Source organism: Sorex araneus, chromosome 1 (assembly GCF_027595985.1).
Source record: "Sorex araneus isolate mSorAra2 chromosome 1, mSorAra2.pri, whole genome shotgun sequence".
In the NCBI taxonomy this organism is placed as follows: Eukaryota; Metazoa; Chordata; class Mammalia; order Eulipotyphla; family Soricidae; genus Sorex; species Sorex araneus.
The window spans coordinates 191931351-191955097 of record NC_073302.1 but is presented as its reverse complement, the minus strand read 5'-3'; the positions used below and the strand labels follow the sequence as shown (position 1 = coordinate 191955097).

Below are 23747 nucleotides of genomic sequence, written 5' to 3'. Positions count from 1 at the left end.
CACCTCCATGAGTAATTTCTGAGTGCATGAGCCAGGAATAAGCAAAAAACAGAAAAAAAGAGGTGACTCTACTACCCATTCTTTGTGTCTGGGGTAATCTTGCTACTTTAACCCAGAGAATGCAGTAGAAATGATGCTTGTACAAGTCAAAAACCTTAGCCTTGGCCCTAAGGGATTACTGTCTAGCTGTGCTGTGTCCTAACCTCTTGAAAACAGACCCAGACTAGCCTGCTTAGGTCAAAGACAAAAGACCAGTTATGGTATCAAGTCCAAATCAAGAATAGAGGGGCTCACTCCAGCCCCATCCAAAAAAAAATTATTATAAACTGGGTATAATAATTGATATATCTTATTGAGTAAGAAACTACCTTTACAAATGGAGACTTCAGGTTGAATGTGCTTAGAAGTTAGACTTTTAGCAGTTACAGCTCAGTTATAAAATATAAACGAGAAAATCACTGTATCACTGTCGTCCCCTTGTTCGTCAATTTACTCGAGCAGGCACCAGTAACATCTCTATTCCTCCTAGCCCTGAGATTTTAGCAGCCTCTCCTTACTCGTCTTTCCCCTGACCCTGAAATGAGAAAATACTCCTTAAAAATATTTAGGTACTGTGATTTACAAAGTAATTAATAACAGAATTGGGGGCACACAATAATCCAATTCCATACCCACCACCAGTTTCAAGTGCCAATAACACTAACTCCAGGAGCCCTTCTTTCCCTTGTCCAGCCTCCTTAGCAATGTCATGTTTTTAAAAATTTAGTTATTATAGTTTGGGTGACATGCTTCAAATATACCTCTGCCACCAAAATGTTCAAGACCCTTGACTAATGCCCTTATCACATCACCAAGTGTTAATTATGTAACGTTTTTGTACTCTTATCACTTCAATTCCAATATTTACAAGTTAAAAAATAATGTTTATGACTAAAGCTACTAACTCGAGATCGAATGTCCTTCTCTCCCGGAAGGAAGCACAACATGATGCTTGCCATAACCATGCCACCGGACATCGCGCCAGGCTGTTTCACTGGGAGTGCCCCAGAGGGGGTGGGTGAGAACTGTCCCCACCCCAAGGGACCCAGCCCCGGCAGCCAAAAACCTTCAGAACCCAACCACCACCACGCTCATGGCTACTCCCCACACGCTCGGGCTGCGCATCACCCATAAGTGAACCTATTCCTGGACCGAGAAGCCTCAAATAGGATACACCCTACCCATACTCTAAGAGTACTGCACCTTGATTCACTAATAATAGTAATAAATAAAAAAGAATACTGCACCACATTTGATGGGGTTCACAGTAGTGGGCAACCAATCTTAGAGGGAAATATATATATTTAACAGATATATATATACAAAAGCACACAAGGCTCGACCTTTAACAACATGTTAGTGACCTCTTATATAAGGTCTAATGGCCCCTGCAAAATAGAACAATCTTCACACTTTTTCCTCTAAGGATACTTTTTTGTAGCATCTTCAGTGGTTTTTCATAACAAACAATACAAAATACAATATTTCAGTTCTGCTTTGGGACAGGGATTGGGGTTCGGAATGGAAACATCCAAAATATGGTGGTGGGAAGGAGTAATGGTGGTGGGATTGGTGTTTGAACATTAAATGTAATCAAAATATTGTGAATTACCTTATAAAATTTTTAAAATTTTTCTTTAAATAATAAAGCTACTAACTTAATAGATTATTATATGCCAAGCTCAGCTAAAACTTCATGTTGCTCTATACCTATATGTTCATTGCAGCATTGTTTACAATAGCCAGAATCTGGAAAAAACCCAAGTGCCCGAGAACAGATGACTGGTTAAAGAAACTTTGGTACATATACACAATGGAATACTACGAAGCTGTTAGAAAGATAAAGTCATGAAATTTACATATAGGTGGATCAACATGGAAAGTATCATGTTAAGTGAAATAAGTCAGAAAGAGACGGACAGATATAGAAAGACTGCATTCATTTGTGGAATATAAAGTAACAGAATAGGAGACTAACACCCAAGAATAGTAGAGATAAGTACCAGGAGGATTACTCCACAGCTTGGAAGCCGGCTTCACATGCTGGGGGAAAAAGCAGCTCAGATAGAGAAGGGACCACCAAGCAAAGGGTGCTATGTGGGCCCACTAGGTATGGGAGATGCTGGCTGAAAATAGACTATAGACTGAACATGACGCCTACTTAATATCTCTATAGCAAATCACAACACCCAAAAGGAGAGAGAGAGCAAAAGGGAATGCCCTGCCACAGAGGCAGGGTGGGGTGGAGGGGATGGGGTGGAGGTAGTGGGAGGGATGCTGGGACCACTGGTGGAGGAAAATGGGCACTGGTGGAGGGATGGGTACTCGATCATTATATGACTGAAACACAAGTATGAAAGTTTGTAAGTCTGTAACTTTATCTCACAGTAATTCACTAAAAAAAAGTAAAAATAAAAATAAACAAAACCTCATGTTGCTATTTAATCTTTAGAACATTTCTTTCTTGGTCAAAGGTAAAAAAAGGAACCTGTTCCAATGTCACAGATAGTGAAAGGTTGAGATTTAAGCCTTACTGAGGAACCAGTTGGGATGGGAAATGCATGCTGAAAGTAGATAATGGACCAAACATGATGACCTCTCAGTGTCTGTGTTGCAAGCCATTATGCCCAAAAGTAGAGAGAGAGTATGGGGAATATTGTCTGCCATAGAGACAGGGGGAGGGTGGGAAAGGGGGAGTATACCGGGGATATTGGTGGTGGGGAATGTGCATTGGTGGAGGGACGGGTGTTTGATCATTGTGAGAATGTAACCCAAACATGAAAGCTTGTAATTATCTCACGGTGATTCAATAAAATTTTTAAAAATTTTTTTTAAAAAAGAGAGATTCAAGCCTTATTTGAAAACATTAAATTTTGCTTGATTCCAGAGTTGAAATTCTTAACTATTACAGCATACTGACTGTGGTAATCTTACTAAATCAAACCTTCCTGCTATCTGATAACAGTACTAATTCTTCCTACATTTCTCTAAGCGTGTGTAAATACCACAGCCTATAAATATATAACTGTTTAATGTGGGGAAAGTATTTTATACAGCAGAATTGTAGAACTTTAAAAACAAATTTTTTTTACATTTAAAAAAATCTTTAAAACTTGTATTATAAATTATACATTTTTAATTATTTATTGCTTTTTGGGTCATACCTGGCGTTACTCCTGGCTCTACACTCAGAAATTACTCCTGGTGGTGCTTGGGGGACCATATGGGCTGCCAGGAATCAAACCCAGGTTGGCTGTATGCAAGGCAAATGCCCTACCCACTGTACTATCACTCAGGCCTTAATTACACATTTTTACTTCTTTTTAAAGTCTTTTAATTAAAAATACATGTCCTGGGGCTGGAGCGATAGCACAGCAGATAGGGCGTTTGCCTTGCACGCAGCTGACCCGGGTTTGATTCCCAGCATCCCAAATGGTCCTCTGAGCACCACTAGGAGTGATTTCTGAGTGGAAAGCCAGGAGTAACTCCTGTGCATTGCTGGGTGTGACCCAAAAAGTAAAAAACAAACAAACCAAAAAACAAACAAACAAACAAAAAAAGCCGTTCCTCTTCCAGTAAGGGAAAGACAACACTTCGACTTAATAAATTTTCTAAAATTTAGTATACACAAGCAGTTTTTTTTATAATGTGCTACCATCCTAAACTCAAATTTTCATTCTTAAATGTTAAGTATATTTTACTATGCAAAAATTTCTTTCTATATAGCATTCTCTTCTGCTTAGTTACAAATAAAGATATCATAAGTATCTTTAAGGACATTTGAAAGCTTACCTTGAGTGACTGTTTTGAGAACAATTAAGGTTGATAAGAATCTCAACTGTAAATTAGTGCTCTTAAAGAAAACAGCTATCTTTGGTTTACTCTCCACAGAATTCTCTAGTGAATTATCCTGAATTCCCTTAGATACTATTCCTTTAAATATATCTTCACCCAGTCTTCTCAATGTTGATGTCATAGTTGAATGCTGTAAAAAAACACATTAATACCTTACAAGTAATCATACTCATACTGGGCATATTTAAAACAGTCAAACATATAAACTAAAAATAAGTATTTTTAATTTATTTTTTATTGAAATGTCATAGTTTACAACAAAATTAAATGTATTTGATAGTTGAAAAGCATTATAGCAAGCCCTCCACCAGTGTTTCAAGATCTATCTCCCTGGTCCCTTTCTCCCAGCCACCCTCTCTCATTTTTTTCTAATGGATTTAAAAAATACATTAAGATTTGGAAGTGATGGCTTCATAGTCAACTTAAAATTTATGACAATTGTGGCTGGAGAGATCATACAGTGATCAGAGTGCTTGCCTTGCACATAAAAACAAACATACTTATAGCTACTTCAGGGCCAGAGAAACAACTCAATGGGAGTTGTTTCACCACCAGGAACAACCCCAAAACACCTAGTTAATAGATCCTGACACCAATGGGCATGACCCAAATCTAGAGAAAAAAATCTGACTATGTTTCTAAAAGAAATAACCAATCTACTAGAAACAAAAGTTAGAACAATAATTTCGTAAGAATTAGGGGCTGAGCTGACCTGGCACCATGTAATCTCATCAACGGCCAAGACTCAGAGACGATAAACTAAAGCTCCCCAGAGAGAGTGCCAGAGAATGTCCTGACCCCGTGCCAGGCTGTCTTCATCAGGGCACCTTGTAGGGGTTGGGCTGAGTCTCCCTCCCTGTCCCAAACAGAACCCTGGAAGCTGAAAACTTCCAGAACCCAACCGAAGCCATGCACAAGGCCATTCTCCACATGCCTGGACAAGCCTCACCCAAGGGGGGATGAGCCTCACCCAAGACGGGATGAACCTCACCCAAGAGCAGACCAGCAAGAAAACCCAGGTATGCGGGAACCAGTGACTGAGACCTCTAAGCCCCCTTGGATTGGGTCTGGGCCTCCTCCCCCCAGGTCCCTGGTTTTCCAGTAGCTCGGCAGTCACACCCACAAACTGCCCCTGTAGCCATGTAATCATATCAACGGCCAAGACCCAGAGACTATAAACTAAAGATCCCAAAGAGAATGACACAGAATTTCCTGGACATTATATTCTATCCATGAAAAGCAATACAAACTAAATCATCTAGCATTACCTCTTCGGCAATGTGATGGTGAAACTGGTGTCAAAATATCAAATGCAACCAAAGTAGAGAGAGAGTATGGGGGAAACTGTCACGCAGGCAGGGAGAGGGTTGGAATGAGAAGTGGGGAGGAGGAATACTGGGGATTTTGATGGTGGAAAATGTGCATTGGTGAAGGGATGGGTGCTTGAAGATTGTGACCGAAGCTCAAACATGAAAGCTTTGTAACTGCATCTCATGGTGAAGCAAAAAAAGGGGGGGAAATAATAATAAAATAATAAAATTTTAAAGAATTAGGGACTGGACAAAAGGAGAGACAGAGAGAGAGAAAGAGAGAGAGAGAGAGAGGAGAGAGAGAGAGAAAGAGAGAGAGAGAGAGAGAGAGAGTTCCTGCCATAGAGACAGGCTGGGGTGAGGGTGAGGGGGGTGGAGGTGATGGAAAATATACACTGGCAGAGGTATAGGTGTTGGAACATTGTATGACTGAAAACAGATCACAAAAAGCTTTGTAACTATGTATTTCACATAATTCAATTTTAAAAAATAGTGGTTGGGGCTGGAGCGATAGCACAGTGGGTAGGGCATTTGCCCTGCATGCGGCCGACCTGGGTTCAAATCGTAGCATCCCATATGGTCCCCTGAGCACCTCCAGGAGTAATTCCTGAGTGCAGAGCCAGGAGTAACCCCTGTGCATCACCGGGTGTGACCCAAAAAGAAAAAAAATAGGGGTTGGAGAGATAGTATAGGAGGTAGGGCATTTGCCTTGCATATAGCAGACCCAGGTTCAGCAAGAAAAGCTCTACCAGTATGTAGGATAACACTGGGTTTTCCTTTTAGCCTTGCCGCTGGGACCTTCGTTTACCTGAAAGCAATGTCCTTTCTGTATGGACACAGGAAGACAGTTGATATTATGCTTTGTAACTTGGGAGCTGATTGACTCCAATAATATTTACTCCTGGGCATCTGCTTTCTTGACTAAGTTGCCCTTAGTTCCTAGCACCCCAAAAGTAGGATCCCAATGAGGGACAGAATGGGACCCAGGGCAAGCTGTGAGGTACACTGGCATCAAAATGGGCCAGGCCAAAGCACCACAATACTCAACTATAAGTTGAGAGCAGGGTCATAGACAAATGTTGTCATGATCCAAAAGCAACGACGAGACTAGGACCCTGCTGGGGTTAGGAAGACTAACCTGACCTGAGGACTGTGGTCTAGAATATATAGTGAACGTCCTCAGAAAGAACCAAACTTGAAGTTTGATATATCTCTTACTGTGCTCATACAGAATGACATTGCTAGAATTATTAGAAGTAGATTTACTACAACTAATTAAGTGGATTACTAGCTGAGGAAGGAAGAAAGTGACACACCCTTGTTTGGATCCCACTCTTGAGCAGATCTTTTAGTAATCTGGAGTAATCTCCTTAGATGAGATTTTGTTAATCTCCTGGAGAAGCGGTCTTATCCCTCTTTGTTGACTTGTTAATGTTCAACCCACCTTTGTGTTACCGCCCTATATGATTGCTGTATAAACTAAGACTGTAAGAGAAGTAGAGGCAGAGGCAACACAAAAAGACAGAGGCAAGATAGAAGACACTTGGAAAGACACAGAAGCAGAGAGAGAAGACACAGAAGAGAGAAGACACAGAAGCAGAGACAGAGAGAGGTCGGAAAAGACCAGAGGCGAGATTACAGAGACAGAGACAGAGATACAGAGACAGACAGAAGAGAGCACAGAGGCATACACAAAAGCAGAGCACAAGAGGAGCCATCCTGATCCTGTCTATACACAGCGGCTCGAGAGCACTGAACGCGAGTGGCGCGCCAGAGATAACTGCCCCAAGAGCCCACAAATACAACACACATCATCATCGCCCCCTCTCCCACGCGCACACCTTTGTATTTTTTACACCAGTACCAACCAGTTTCTCAGATAATGTAACTTCTCAGATTACATATATTTATGTATGGAGAGATATAATTTCTCAGATAATGACTATAGAGATGCCATGATAAGAATATTTAATGGTTTCAAAGATATGATGGTAAAACTGGACAATGAAGCAAATGAAAGTAAAGCAAGGGGCTGGAGTGATAGCACAGCAGGTAGGGCATTTGCCTTGCAAGCGGCCGCCCTGAGTTCGATTCCCAGCATACCATATGGTCCCCCGAGCACCACCAGGAGTAATTCCTGAGTGCATGAGCCAGGAGTAACCCCTGTGCGTCGCCAAGTATGACCCAAAAAGTAAAAGAAAAAAGAAAAAAGAAAGTGAAGCAAGCATGCAGATATATAGAAGAGGGCTCCCATGGCAATGAATTCCTGGAAAGTAATAAAACCACCAGCATCAAGGCTGCAAAAACTCACCTTGAAACACAGGAACTAAAAGCCTGATTGATATATCAGACCTTTACCTGAGGCCAGCGCAGACCAGGAGAAGGCTGTACACCCGCTCCCCCCTCCAGACCTCCCCTGAAATCTCTGGCAGGAACAAAGGTCAGGAAAGGAATTTCAAAGAAGACCATCAACTTCTTCCAACTTTACCCCCTTGGCAACCACCCTAGCAAAGGATTCTTACTAGTATAAAGTCCCATGTGGGGCAGGTTGGGAGAAAATCTATAAAAGCCAACTTGAACAAGGGAAGTGATGCAAGCAGGTGTAGGATAACATTGGCTTGTGTTTCTCCCCGGCTGCAGGGAGCTTAGGTTTATTGGGTTATATCCACCATAGTGCTCCCAAGGTACTCCATTCTTCTGTGTTTATCTTTAACCTCTTTTCTGCACTCTGCTATCACCTATTTCCCCTAAGCAGTACCTGTGAGTTGTAAAGTCAAATTTCTCAGAAATCTCTGATTTTGTATTTGTAAGTGAAATATTGCTTTTCTCCCGCCCTTATGTTCTTTGTAGTTTACTTCAGAGGAATGTCCTTTTTGTATAGACACAGGAGGACAGTTAATGCTATGCTTTTGTAACTTGGGAGTCAATTGAATCCAAATAGTCACTCCAGGGCATCTGTTCTCTTGACTTAAGTCTCAGTTGCCCTTAGTTCCTACCACTACAAAAGCAGGGTCCCATCAAGGGACTGGATGGACCCAGGGCAAGCTGTGAGCTACCCTGGCATAAAAACGGGCCAGGCCAAGCGCCATATATTAACTATACATTAAGATCATGGTCATGGACAAATTCTGTCATAATCCAAAGAGTAACAGCTGGAGTAGGACCCTGCTAGGGTTAGGAAAGACTAATATGGCCTGAGCACTGCAGTCTGGGATCTATAGCAAGATGTCCCCAGGAGAGCCACCTACAAGCTTAATGTATCTCTTACTGTGTCCATACAAAATGACTAGAAATTATCGAGAGAGAGAGAGAGAGAGAGAGAGAGAGAGAGAGAGAGAGAGAGAGAGAGAGAGAGTAAGAGAGAGAGAGACAGGCAGACAGGCAGACAGACACAGACAGAGACAGAGAAGAAAAGTGCCTGCCATGGGGGAGGGGGGGCATGGGTACAGGAGAGAAACTGGGGATATCGGTGGTGGGAAATGTACTGTACACTGGTGAAGGAACAGATGTTGGAACATTATATAACTGAAACCCAATCATAAACAACTTTGGAACTGTGTATTTCAATGTCATTCAATTAAAACTATATTGGTTCAAAAGAAAGAGGTTATGGTACATATACAATGGAATACTATGTAGCAATTAGAACAGATGAAGTCATGAAACTGCTGATACTTGGATGGATCTGGAGAGAAATAGGTGAGGGAGAGGGGCACAGAATCATCAAACTTATGTGGGATATAAAGAAACACTGTAGGAGAACAATGACCAAAAACAATAGAAACAAAGGGTAGGAGAACTGGTCCTATGTAGGAAGCTTGCCACAGTAGGGGGAGAAGGGCAGGAACCACTGTGACAATGTTAGGGGGAAGGGACCAATTTGGATGAGAACTGGGTGATGAAGGGAAGCACACTTTCAGTAACAGTATTGCAAACAATAGGAAAAAGGAAAAAGGGAAAAGTGTCATAGAGGCAGGCTTGGGGGCAGGAGGGAAATTAGATATCGCTGGAGGAGACACTGATGAAGAGATTATCACTGTACATCTGAAACTCAACCATGAAGAACTTTTTAAGTTATAATTCAATAAATTAAAAATAAAGTGATAAGACATCACAACAACACCTTTAGAAAGGTCAAAATCTAAACCACAAACAACAAGTGTTGATGAGGATGTGAAGCAACAGAAAATCTTACCCATTGCTGCTGGAAAAGGTGAAAAGATAGTGGAAAGCCGTTTGAAGTTTTTGAAATACTAAACATAATTTTACCATATCATCTAATAATTGTGTTGCTTGGAATTTACATTTAAAAAATTGAAAACTTACATCCATGCAAAAAACTGTCCATGGACATTATAGCACCTTTATTCATACTTGGTAAAGAGCTTGGAAGCAATCAAGATGTCCTTCAGTGGGTGGACTGACAAAGTGTGGTTCATCTAGACACTGAAATGTTTTTCAGTGCTGAAAAGAAATGAGCTAGAAAACCATACAAATTCATGAAGGAAACTTAAGAGCATACTACTCTGCAAAAGATTCTTCAAAACACAAAACTATGAAGAAATATTGATTATTAATTTATAGGAATTATATTATTCTACATATTAAATTGGTCAAAACTCATAAAATGTACAGCAGTGTACAACAGTAAATTCTAATGCAAAACATGGACTCTGAGATATGATAATATATCAGAGTAGGTTCAAGAAATTTGCATTCTGATGCTGAATGTTCAGGAGATTCAATGTTTGAGAGTAGGGTAATCTCTGTATTTCTGCTCAATTTTATTAAATAAAGTAAGTGAATTTAAACCTACTGTAAGCAAATAAAAGCTATTTTTTAAAAATCTTTATGGTGATAGTGCTATTCTGTACTCCTGAGGTCTGACTCTGGGTACTGCATGGTCCTGTACCTGGTCCTGGCGGTGCCCCAAGTAGTGCAGCAGCAGCACCACAGACCTGAGTGCCTAAGAGAGCAGCTCTCTGGGGATGCTATTTTTAAAATAATGTTGAAAACCTGAAAGAACTTTGTAATTTCACACTGACTAAATAAATAAAATTAAATTAAAAATTTTCATGTTGGAGGCCAAGCAGACAGTATAGCAAGCAGTGCACTTGCCTTGCATATGGTCGATCCGGGTTCAAACGTCAGCACCTCTCTCCAGGGCCCCACCAAGAGTGACCCCAGAGCCAAGAGTCAGTCCTGAACACAGCCCAGTATGGTCAAAAAAAAAAAGCACCACACACACACACACACAATTTTCATGTTGGCTTTAACAATAAACTAATATACAATTCCAAAACTATAAAAACAATGATATAATACATGTTAAGTCAAATATGTATACAATGAGAAATGATATGTAAAAAAGGGTAAAGAATAGTGCTATAGAGAGACAAAGAAATATTTTAAGACATAAAAGTATAAAATGCAGACATTCTAATATTAATTACCTGTGTTCCAGCATCTAGCTGCCTTAGAGACCAATATATAAATTTTATAAAAGGTTCATGAAGTTTGGCACTCACAAATGGCATCCACTGTAGCTGCTCTGTTATCATGGGCAAAAGCTAAAAATAAAATAAACACAGTTTTTTAATAATTATTACAATATCTAAAACTTAACATTTTCTAAAAGAAAAGAATTTGCTAGCACAAAACCTTTCTTGGAAACTGCAGGGTCAAAGAGATAACCAGGAGCAAAACAACTGCCTTGACTGGCTTAATCTCCAGCATACCAGGTGTGACTAAGAAAATCCAAATAATAATAAAACTATATGCAACACAATGTGGAAATTAAGATTTGGAATTTTAGATTATCTATTTCCATTGACTTGCAAAGAACTATAGAATAACATTGGTTTATCTTTTCTGCCTTGCCCACAGGGAGCTTAGGTTTACTGGGTTACTCCCATCATACTGCTCCCAGTCCTCTGTGTTTATTTGTAACTTCTTTCTTTGTGCTCTATTTACTTGTAAATATTGTTTTTCTCTTCTCCTTAAGTTCTTTACATAATTAATTCAGAGTAATGTCCTTTGTGTATGGGCACAGGAAGACAGTAAATGCTATGCTTTTGTAACATGGGAGTTGACTCTCAATGATTTTATCTCCTGGGCATCTATTGCATCTATTCTCTCGACTTAAGCCTCAGTTGCCCTTACTTCCTAGCACCGCAAAAGCAGGGTCCTGACGAGGGATTGGCTGTACTCAGGGCAAGTGGTGAGCTATCTTCTACCCTGGCATCAAGATGGGCCTGGCCAAAGTGGTATGATGCTTAACTATAAGCTAAGAGCTTGGTCATGGACAAATGCTGTCATGATCCAAAATGTAATAACTAGATTCGGACCCTGCTAGGGTTAGGAAAGATTAATCTGGCCTGAGCACTGTAGTCTGAGTCCATAGCCAGTTGTTCCCAGGAAGAGCTGCCCTACAAACCTGAATGTACCTCTTTCTGTGTCCACACAAAAATAACTAGTATTAAGATGTTAATTACGAAAAAAAAAAGATGTTAATTACGTTATTGGATTAAGGAGAAAAGGAACACCCTTAGGTGGTGTTTCCACCCTTGAGCTTGCTGGGCAGTAAGGAAGGGCTTTTTTATGTTGATTTTGCTACTGGACAAAGTGCTGGGGTGAAAAGACAAGAGAGAGCTGGAGGAGAGGAGAAAGAGAGCAGGGAGCAAGATGGAGCACAGAGAGATGAGTGGAGAGACAGGAGGAGACAGGAATGAGAGGCAGTGTGAGACTAGAATGGGGGACTCAGACTGGAACAAACAGCGCTGATCAAACGGCTTGGCCCTCATTTCCTCCTCTATCTGCCCCCTGTCCGCCCCAGGTGGGCGTACAGCCTGAGACCACTCAACCCTGGTGGTGAGGGGGAGAGCCACCAGGGCTCCCCTGGCCACCCAGAGATTACATAAAGAACTATAATGAAATGGACTTACATAAGGGCGAAGGAGATAGGTAAAGGTTTCAACATGCCAGAGGTCTAGGTTTACTCCCCAATACTGCATGGTCCCCAGAGCAACACCATGTGTGGCGCAAAAACCAAAACATACAATAAAGAGATTTATGCAAATCTGAATCTTAAATAGTTAAGTGTATTTATGGTACTTATATAATCACAAAAAATCATGATGGTATACTCTTTTTATGAGGACAGCATTCTCATGAGTACAGTAAACATATAAAAACCCACTGACCTTTCTGTTGAAGTGTGACACGTCATTTCCACAAAGAGACACAGTACAAGAAAAGCAAGGAGTGTCTATATTCAAGGGGTGGGAGTGTACAATAATAATGAGTAAGCTACTGTGGAGAAATTAAGTCAACATTACAGAAAAGGCTGAAATTACAAAGATCCTGCTGAAGCTTCAAGGTACTGAGCTAAAGTGCAGAACTAACTGAAAACTGAAAAATGGGTATTAAGATGTAAATATTCAGTCCAGGGAGTAGGTTCAAAGGGCTGCTTCGCATGCATGAACCTGTTTGATCCCCAGCACCAGGTAGTGCCTCAAAACAAGACTGGGAATAGCTGCTTGAGAGAGAGAGAGAGAGAGAGAGAGAGAGAGAGAGAGAGAGAGAGAGAGAGAGAGAGAGAGAGAGAGAGAGATGAGAGAGAGAGAGAGAGAGAGAGAAAGAAAGAGAGAGAGAGCGCTTTTATTTTCAACTATTCTGAATTTGGAGGACTTATCCAAAGAAAGATCCAACTGACTTAGTTCTACGTTTTATCTTTTGTCTGCTATAAAGATAATAAAGGCTTGAGGTTATACTAGAAAAATAATAATATCAATGTTTTTTAATATGAAGATGTCTGTAGGGTAATAAAGAGGCAAGCATAAGATCCCACTTAAAGCATCACTGGGTGTGACCCAAAAAGCAAAAAAAAAAAAAAACAAAAACAAAACCAGAATTTATATTTTACAAACAAGTAAGATATTTTTGGTTTTTTGGCTTTTTTGGGTCACACCCGGTGATGCACTGGGGTTACTCCTGGCTCTGCACTCAGGAATTACCCCTGGTGGTGCTCAGGGGGCAATATGTGATGCTGGGAATTGAACCCGAGTTGGCCACTACCCGCTGTGCTATCACTCCAGCCCCAAGATACTTTAAAATATACTATACTAAGTAAAATTTTAACAATTTGGGAGATATGTACTCTCCTCTTTGTTTTTCATAAGTATCTTCATAGTTAATGCCAATTTGAAACAAAATTGTTGTTATAATTTATAACAAAATTTATAACAAAAAAAGTTGTTATAATTTCTTCCACATGCTTTTCTCAATTTGCTAAAAGACTTCAAGACCATAAAATGATATACTAAGCTTATTACTTCTAGTATACTTGAATACTAGCCTATGAAGATCACTTAAAATGTTTCTGAAAAAGCATATATACAAAGACATTTATTGCTACTTTGTATAATTAAAAACCTGGCAGTAATTGTCTAGCAATAGAGAAATAGTTCATTTTAATGTATTTCCATTAAGTGGACTAAAGATAATGACAGGGCTCAGAGCAGGCAGAGTGTTTGCTTTGCACGCAGCTGACCCAGATCAATTCCTGGCATCCACACAGTCCCCGAATACCACCATGAGTAATTCCTGACTGTAGAGCCAGGAGTAACCCTGGGGCATTGCTGGATGTGATCCAGAAAGCCTATTTATATAACTAGGCTTTCTGGATCACATTTGTATATGTATGTATAAAATTTAGAGATAATGAGAAAAAATAGCAATAAATCTGATAAAAATGTATGTACAAAATCATATGAGTAAGACTACAGATGTGATGAATAAAATAAGGTATGAAAATAACTGGGGCCACAGAAACAGTACAGCTTGCAGGGTGCTTCCATTGTACGTGGCAACCCCGGGTTCAATCTCCAGCATCCCGTATGGTACCCAGAGCCCCTCCTGGAGTGATCTCTAAGCACAGAAACTAGAAATAAGTACCACTGGGTGTGGTACAAGAACTAAACAAAACCCAAAAAAAGTATGAAAACAACTACTTAAGTTTGAAATGACACATTTAACTATTCACAGCAACAAACATAAACTAAATAACCACTTCCTCTGTTAAAACACTTTCTTTGTGGTGACACCTCCAAAGTCTTTATGGAACCAGAGGCACATTCTCCTTCTTTCCACTGGGGTCTGTGCAGCCCCACATCTGACCACTGCCTCTCAGTAGATACACCTCCACATCTCTGAAACTGTGGTTTGAGTTCAAATGAGCTCAAAGACACAATGTCACAAAAAGCAAAATACAATAAAGTATGAAAGCTAAAATGAGAAAACTGCAATCAGAATTAACAGAGATGAAAAGTATGGTAGGTCATATAACAGAAATAAAGAATACAGTAGGTGTTATAGCAGAAGTAAAGACTACAGTAGTGATATATAGTAGCACTGTAGCACTGTAGCACTGTTACCCTGTTGTTCATCAATTTGCTCGAGCCGGTACCAGTAATGTCTCCATTGTGAGACTTGTTACTGTTTTTGGCATATCGAATACGCCACAGGTAGTCTGCCAGATTCTGCCATGCAGGCGGGATACTCTCAGTAGCTTGCTGGGCTCTCCGAGAGGGATGGAGGAATCAAACCCGGGTTGGCCATGTGCAAGGCAAATGCCCTACCCACTGTGCAATCACTCCAGTCCTATAAATATATACTGATGTATAGTAGTGAATTAAAAATAAATCAATAGAAAAGTAAAACAGGGGGCTGGAGCGATAGCACAGCGGGTAGGGCGTTTGCCTTGCACGCGGCCGACCCGGGTTCGAATCCCAGCATCCCATATGGTCCCCTGAGCACCGCCAGGGGTGATTCCTGAGTGCAGAGCCAGGAGTGACCCCTGTGCATCGCCGGGTGTGACCCAAAAAGCAAAAAAAAAAAAAAGAAAAGTAAAACATCTGAAAAGAAAAATATCAGAGAACTATAAGATGGGGTCAAGAGAACAATAAAAGAATCATTAGCGCCTCTAAGGAAAAAGAAAGTAAATTCAATGAAGAACCACTAGTTGAAGAAATCAGAGATAAGAATCTACTAGAGTTCATATCTTGGCTTGGAAGAAATGCTAGTAGTTCCACGGAGGCAGTCAGAGACAAAACCTGTCCTGGAAACTTCTCATAGTTACCCAAAGGCAGCAATCCAGCTCCCAGAGCAAATAGAAGTAAGAACACAATAAAAATCAGAACAGTCCTTCCTGCCTGGCTCCCTAGTATCGGCCCTCTCTCCAGGTAATCAGACCACTCCCTGGCTACGCCTCCCCGGGTCCCCCCAGTTCTCACGCAGCCTCCCCAGGCTTCTTCTGTCATCCAGCAGCCGCCCCGACCTGCGACCCTGCCAAGAAGATACTGGGGGCGTGGCCTGTATCTCGGGGTGAGGTCTCAAAGGGGGCGTGGCCTCCAGCATAATAGGTATAGTCTTTCTCTTTGAAAATCACTTTAGCCATCTCAATCACTTAATCAAAATAGCCACTTAGCTTAGTTTAACTTTATAAAAACTATCAGTGAATAAGAAAAGCTTAGCAAAACCTTTGTAAAAAGAACATAGCCTTAAGCCTTCATTAGAGGTCCCTCATCAATCAGGAAGAGCACCTGAGTATAAGGAAGAACTCTAGAATAGGAACAAGGCTGCCATCAGCAATAGCACAACCAGAGCCCCTCCTTCCCACAGCAAGAGGGAATAGGAATAAACAACTACAAAGTTCCAACTCTACACTTCCATAACAATATGAAGAAGCAGCGAAAATCCCCTCCATGAAGAGAGGGAGAAGAAAAGATTCCAGAAACATCAACAGGGGCTACTCACATCTATGACCTCTCAGATAAACAATTCAGAGAGGAAATCTGGAGGAGAGTCGACGTACTCCAAGCAACCATGGAACAGACATCCAATAAATTAAGGGAGGCTATGAATGAAACACTGGAACGGTCTACCAAAAAATGCAGGAAGAAATGAGAGCAGAAATTTCAAAGCTACAAACAGAAGTCACACAAATAAAGGAACTGGTAGATGAATTAAAAACCTCAGTAGATGTCCTCAACAGTAGAATGACTACAGTCGAAGACAGAATCAGTGACCTTGAAGATGAGCTGCAGAAAGCTCACAGACAACAACAAAAAATGGCGAAAGACCTCAAAATGGCTATAGAGCGAATCAGAGTCCTTGGGGATGACTTCAAGAGGAACAACATAAGAATCATTGGAGTACCAGAAGCACAGGGAAGTAACCCCAATGAAAAAAACACAGTCATTGCTAAGAAATTCTCAGAGCTGGAGAAGGCAGGCATCCAGATCCAAGGAGTCCGAAGAGTACCAGCAAAAAGAGACCCAAATAAAAAGACTCCAAGGCATATTATAGTCAGAATGACGGATGCTGTGGATAGAGACACAATTCTGCAAGTAGCAAGGTCAAAGAAGGAAATCACATACAAAGGAGCACCCCTCAGATTTACAGCAGACCTGTCAGAGGAAACTCTCCGAGCCCGAAGACAATGGTGGGACATAGTGAAAAAAACTCAACGAGATGAACGCCTCACCAAGAATAGTTTATCCGGCTAAACTCTCACTCAAACTCAAAGGAACCATACACTATTTCTTGGATAAACAACAGCTCAGGAACTTCATAGACTCAAAACCAAACTTAAAAGAAGGTCTAAATGGGCTACTGTGAGACAAGGAGGAGCCCCATAAGAACAACAAACGCCACAGAAAGATGACACAAAACCCCATCACAATAATCTCACTCAATGTCAACAGCCTAAATGCAATTATCAAGAGACACAGAGTGGCAAAATGGATCCGGAAATTAAACCCAACATTCTGCTGCCTGCAAGAAACACACCTGAACAAACAGAGCAAACACAGACTCAAAGTCAAAGGATGGAAAACAATCTTGCAAGCAAACAACTCCCTTAAAAAAGCTAGAGTGGCCATCCTAGTATCCGACAACATAGATTTCAGGTTGAAAAAGATTAGTATGGACAGTGAAGGTCATTTTCTATTTATCAAGGGATATGTACAACAGGAGGAAATTACACTCTTAAACGTACCCAATGAACGACCGGTTAAATATTTAAAAAACTCCTAACAGACTTTAAAGAGGACATCACTAAAAGCACAATAGTAGTCAGAGACTTCAATACCACCTTATCACCTCTGGATAGATCGACAAGAACAAAACTCAGCAAGGAAACACTGACTCTGAAAGAAGAAATTGAAGAGAAAGACCTAATAGACCTATACAGGGCTTTACACCCCCAAAAGAAAGAATACACATTCTTTCCCAGTGCACATGGAACATTTTCTAAAATAGATCATGTACTGGGCCCCAGAACATACTTCAATAGAATCGGAAAAATAGAAATTGTATCAACCATATTTTCAGACCACGATGCGCTGAAGATAGAAGCTAACCACACACAGACACGGAGAACCAAATCAAACACCTGGAAATTAAACAACTCAATGTTGAACAATGAGTGGGTCAGGAAGGAAATCAAGGAAGAAATCAAAAGATACTTAGAAACAAATGAGAATGAAGACACGAGCTACCAAATCCTATGGGACGCAGCTAAAGCCGTGTTAAGGGGAAAATTTATAGCTCTCCAAGCATTCCCCAGGAAGGAAGAAAGGGCCCACATACATAGCTTGATTTCACGGCTCAAGACCTTAGAAAAGGACTAGAAAAAGGAACCCAAACCAGAGCGAAGGAAAGAAATAATAAAACATAGAGCAGAAATTAATGATATGGAAACAAAAAAAACAATCCGAAAGATCAATGAAACAAAGAGCTGGTTCTTCGAGAAAATAAATAAGATTGATAAACCGCTAGCAAGACTCACAAAGAAAGAGAGAGAGAGAACCCTAATAAATCGAATCAGAAATGAAAAGGGGGACATCATGACAAAAACCAAGGAGATTCAAAAGATCATCAGAGACTACGTTGAAGGTCTATACGCCACAAAACAAGAGAACCTAAAAGAAATGGATGAATTCATTGATGCCTACAATCTCCCTAGACTGAACAAAGAAGACTTGGAATACCTGAATAGACCCATTAATATTAAGGAAATTGAAACTGTAATCAAAAATCTCCCCAAAAACAAAAGCCCACTTCCAGATGGATTCACTGGCTAATTCTTCCAAACATTTAAAGAAGACTTGTTGCCAGTTCTCCTCAAGCTTTTCCAGGAAATTGAAAAAACAGGAACAATCCCAAACAGTTTCTATGAAGCACACATCTCCCTAATACCAAAAGCAAACAAAGACACCACTAAGAAAGAAAATTATAGACCAATATCCCTGATGAACACCGATGTGAAGATCCTCAAAAAATATTAGCAAATAGGATCCAACAACTCATCAAAAAGATCATACACCACGACCAAGTGGGATTCATCCCGAGGATGCAAGGATGGTTTAACATTCAGAAATCAAACAACATAATCCACCATATCAACAAAAGTAAAGATAAAAACCATATGATCATATCAATAGATGCATAGGAAGCATTTGACAAGATCCAACATCTGTTCATGATGAAAACCCTCACCAAAATGGGTTTTGGAGGAACTTTCCTCAAGATAGTCGAAGCCATCTACCACACGCCTACGGCAAGCATTATCTATCCACAACGGGGAAAAACTAAGGGCCTTTCCTCTAACATCAGGCACAAGACAAGGATGTCCACTCTCACTACTTCTCTTCAATATAGTACTGGAAATACTTACGATAGCTGTTAGACAAGAAAAAGAGATTAAGGGCATCCAGATAGGAAAGAAAGAAATCAAACTCTATTTGCAGACAATATGATACTATATCTAGAGAAGCCTAAAGCCTCTACTAAGAAACTCTTAGAAACAATAGACTTATACAGTAAAGTTGCAGGCTATAAAATCAATACCCAAAAATCCATGCCCTTCCTATATACAAACAATGAGGCAGAGGAAAGGGACATGAAAAAAGCAATCCCATTCACAATCGTGCCCCAGAAAATCAAGTACCTCAGAATCAGCTTAATCAAGGAAGAAAAAGACCTCTACAAAGAAAACTATAAAACGCTACTCCATGAAATAAAAGAGGACATGAGGAAATGGAAACATATACCATGCTAATGGATAGGGAGAATCAATATTGTCAAAATGGTAATACTCCCCAAAGCATTATACAGATTCAACGCGATCCCTATAAGGATACCCATGACATTCTTCAAAGAAACGGATCAAGCAATCCTAAAATTCATATGGAACAATAAACGCCCGCAGATAGCTAAAACAATTCTTAGGAAAAAGATGATGGGAGGCATCACCCTCCCCAACCTCAAACTTTACAACAAAGCGGTAACAACTAAAACAGCATGGTACTGGAACAAAGGCAGAGTTGCAGACCAATGGAACAGAGTGGAATATCCCTACACACAACCCCAAATGTATGACCATCTAATCTTCGATAAGGGAGCAAGAAATATGAAGTGGAGCAAGGAAAGCCTCTTTAACAAATGGTGCTAGCACAACTGGACAACCACATGCAAAAGAATGGGCTTAGACCTCGACCTGACACCATGCATAAAAGTCAGATCAAAATGGATTAAAGACCTCAACATCAGACCACAAACCATAAGGTATATTGAAGACAAGGTCGGCAAAACCCTCCACGATATTGAAGATAAAGGTATCTTCAAAGATAACATGCAACTGGCCAACCAAGTGGATACAGAGATAAACAAATGGGACTACATTAAACTAAAAAGCTTCTGCACCGCAAAAGATACAGTAACCAGAATACAAAGACAATCTACAGAATGGGAAAGGAGTTTACACAATACCCATCAGATAAGGGGTTGATATCAAGGGTATATAAAGCACTGGTTGAACTCTACAAGAAAACATCCAACCCCATCAGAAAATGGGGCGAAGAAATGAACAGAAACTTTCCCAAGGAAGAGATACAAATGGCCAAAAGGCACATGAAAAAGTGCTCTCATCACTAATCATCAGGGAGATGCAGATCAAAACAACCATGAAATACCACCTCACACCACAGAGACTAGCGTATATCCAAAAGAACAAAAGCAACCACTGTTGGAGAGGATGTGGGGAGAAAGGGACCCTTCTACACTGCTGGTGGGAATGCCGACTGGTTCAGCCCTTTTGGAAAGCAATATGGACGATTCTCAAAACATTAGAAACTGAGCTCCCATTTGACCCAGCAATACCACTGCTGGGAATATATCCCAGAGAAGCATAAAAGTATAGTTGAAATGACATCTGCACTTATATGTTTATGGCAGCACTGTTTACAATAGCCAGAATCTGGAAAAAATCCAAGTGCCCTAGAACAGATGACTGGTTGAAGAAACTTTGGTACATCTATACAATGGAATACTATGCAGCAGTTAGAAAGGATGAAGTCATGAACTTTGCATATAAGTGGATCAGCATGGAAAGTATCATGCTAAGTGAAATGAGTCAGAAAGAGAGACAGACATAGAAAGATTGCACTCATTTGTGGAATATAGAATAACAGAGTAGGAGACTAACACCCAAGAATAGTAGACATAAGTACCAGGAGGTTGACCCCATGGCTTAGAAGCTGGCCTCACATTCTGGGGAGAGGGCAACTCAGATAGAGAAGGGAACACCAAGTAAAATGTGGTTGGAGACCACGCGGGGGAAGGGTGATGAGTGCTGAATGTAGACTAGAGACTGAACACAATGGCCACTCAACACCTTTATGCAAACCACAACACCTAATTAGAGAGAGAGAACAAAAGGGAATACCCTGCCACAGTGGCAGGATGGGGTGGGGGAAGATGGGATTGGGGGGGCGGTGGGAGAGATGCTGGGTTTTATTTGTGATGGAGAATGGGCACTGGTGAAGGGATGGGTTCTCGAACTTTGTATGAGGAAAACATGAGCACAAAAATGTATAAATCTGTAACTGTACCCTCACGGTGATTCACTAATTAAAAAATAAATAAATTTTAAAAAATCAGAACAGAAATCAATGCTATTTAAAAAGAAAATAGTAAAGAAAAACAAAGAAAAAATAAAGAAAACAAAAGGTCAACAAAACCAGGGGTTGGTTCTTTGAAAGAGTAAATGAGATTGTCAATCACTTAGCTCATTGAGAAAAATAGCTCAGAGAAAAAATAGCTCAAAGAGAAAAATAACTAGGGTCAGAGGGGAGAGGGGAGATTTACAACACATTCCTCATATATATAAAAGATATCATCTGATGTTATTATGAATCACTTTACAGCACCAAGCTCAAGAACATAAAAGAAATTGCTGAATTCTTAAAATCATTTGAACTCCCAAGATTGAACCAAAAGAAAACAAAACCTGAACAGACTAATCTCAAGTAAAGAAATTAAAATATTAATTAAGTCCTGGACCCCATCACAGCAGTGGAGATTCCTCTGGGCCCCATACCAAGCCACTTTCACCAGGGTACCTCAGATGGAGCAGGTGCAGTCTCCCTGCCTACTCCAGATGGAATCCCAGTGACCAAGAGCTTCCACAAGCAAGGCCCAGGTATTTGGGTTCCAGGACTAAATCTCCGTGCTGCATGGCGGCAGAGGCGCCAGGGGGTGAGGGGGTTTCCTCCCTGGCTCTCCACCCCACTCTGTGGCCTGGCTGTCATGCCCACAAGCTTCCCCCGGGCACCATCTTGGCGCACCAACAGCCCTGATCCAGAGACACCTAACTGAATCCCAAAATGGATTAGTGCCCTACAGAAATGTCTCAGGAACCATACCATCTACAATCTAGGATTCCAGAAGCGCGCAGCTGCTTTGCAGCCACAGGAATTCTCATGATATTCAAAATGAGCAACTGAAAATAAATTATGTAGTATCTGCCCCCGGCAGGCAGGTTTCAATGGTGCTGGAAAAATTAGGGCAAAACATAATGCCCCAAAGTAGAGAGAGAGTTTTAGGGAAATTGTCTGCCACAGAGGCAGGGTGAGGACTGGGATGGGGGAGGGGGAATACTGGGGACACTGGTGGTAGAAAATGTGCACTGGTAGAGGAAGGGTGTTCGATCATAGTATGGCTGAATCTCAAACATGAAAGCTCTGTAACTGTATCTCACAGTGATTCAATAAAATAATAACAAAAATCCATCATCATCATCATCATCATCCCGTTGATCATCGAATTTCTCGAGTGGTCTCAGTAATGTCTCCATTCGTCCTAGCCCTGAGATTTTAGAAGCCTCTCTTTATTCATCCTTCCCAATGATGCTGCATTGGAGGCTCCTTCAGGGTCAGGGGAATGAGAACCATCATTGTTACTGGTTTGGGAATATGAATACACCATGGGGAGCTTGCCAGGCTCTCCCATGCAGGCAGGAAACTCTCTGTAGCTAGCAAGGTTCTCCAATAGAGAGAAGTAGGCTATAAGATGTTAGGAGCTTGGTTTTAAGTCTCTGGGTGTGGGCCGTTGGTGGGATTACACAGCACCGGGGGCAGTCCCAGGTGTGACCGCCTTGATACTGGAAAATGGGAAATCTGGGCAGAAGAGGCCCAGTTCTGATCTGAGCAGGCTTGGAGGTCTCAGCCCCAGGTCCCACACACCTGGGTTCCTCTGCAGGTACCTTTGTGCGTGAGGCTCATCCGAATGTGTGGAGAGGGGCCTTGAGCCTAACAAAAATACATATATTAATTAAAATTCTCCCTAAGAACAAAAATCTAATTCCAGAACAAAAGACTAAGAATAAAAGCCTAATTCCACTAGTGAGTTCTACCAAAACTTCGAAGATTTCATGCTCATACCCCTCAAGTTTTTCTAAACTATCCAGGGAAATAGAAATCTTCCCTACTAGCTTTTATGCCCCACTTAAAAAAAAATTATATACCAATATCCCAAATGAGCAATTATGCAAAGATCCTCAACAAAATCCCACCACACTGAATCCAGGAACATATCAAAAGGATTATACATCATGGTCAAGTGGGGTTCATGTCAGGGGTGCAAAGATGGCTCAATATAAGCAAACCGATTCATATAGTATCAAAATAAAAATATAAAAACCATTTTTTAAAAATAATAATAACTGCTACCACAACAAATACAATGGGCCCACATTGAGCTCTTGGTCTCTGTTTTTGTTTTTTGTCATATAAAGTGTGTCTTGGAGTTTTTCTATTTGAGTCTCTCTTTTGCAGGAAACCTTTGGGCCTCATATATGGGTGCCTCTATTTTAAAAATTAAAGGTCAGAGAGATAGTAAAGGGGCTATGACGTCTGCCTTGCAATGCAACTGATCACAACTTATTTGCTGGCATGACATATGGTCCACCAAGCACTACCAAGGTTACTCTTAAGCACAGAGCCAGAAATAGTCCCTGTGCCCTTTCATGTATGGCCCCCAAATCCATTATATATAATACACGTATATATACATAAATATTTACACAAATATGCAAACCCATGCACTCATATTGTATTCACTTTATTGAAATAAGATTCATACATTATATAATTTGCTTTTTATAACACAATTCAATTATTTGAGCATATCTCAGAATTGTGA

The 23747-nt window shown here is 40.7% G+C and overlaps 1 protein-coding gene across 5 annotated transcripts in view; it reads right to left on the bottom strand.

Annotated features, from left to right (window-relative positions):
- The window catches only part of CCDC138 (coiled-coil domain containing 138), a 128322-nt gene that overhangs the window by 26851 nt on the left and 77724 nt on the right, over positions 1 to 23747 (bottom strand). For 4 of the 5 annotated variants that reach the window (XM_055145463.1, XM_055145469.1, XM_055145477.1 and 1 more), the window contains 2 exons: positions 10658 to 10774; positions 3832 to 4024 (listed from right to left, as the gene is read on the bottom strand). The exons of the other annotated variant lie outside the window; for it this stretch is intronic. In XM_055145463.1, the coding sequence (XP_055001438.1) occupies positions 3832 to 4024; positions 10658 to 10774 (310 nt within the window). The remainder of the gene's footprint in view (positions 1 to 3831; positions 4025 to 10657; positions 10775 to 23747) is intronic. 5 annotated transcript variants of the gene reach the window in all.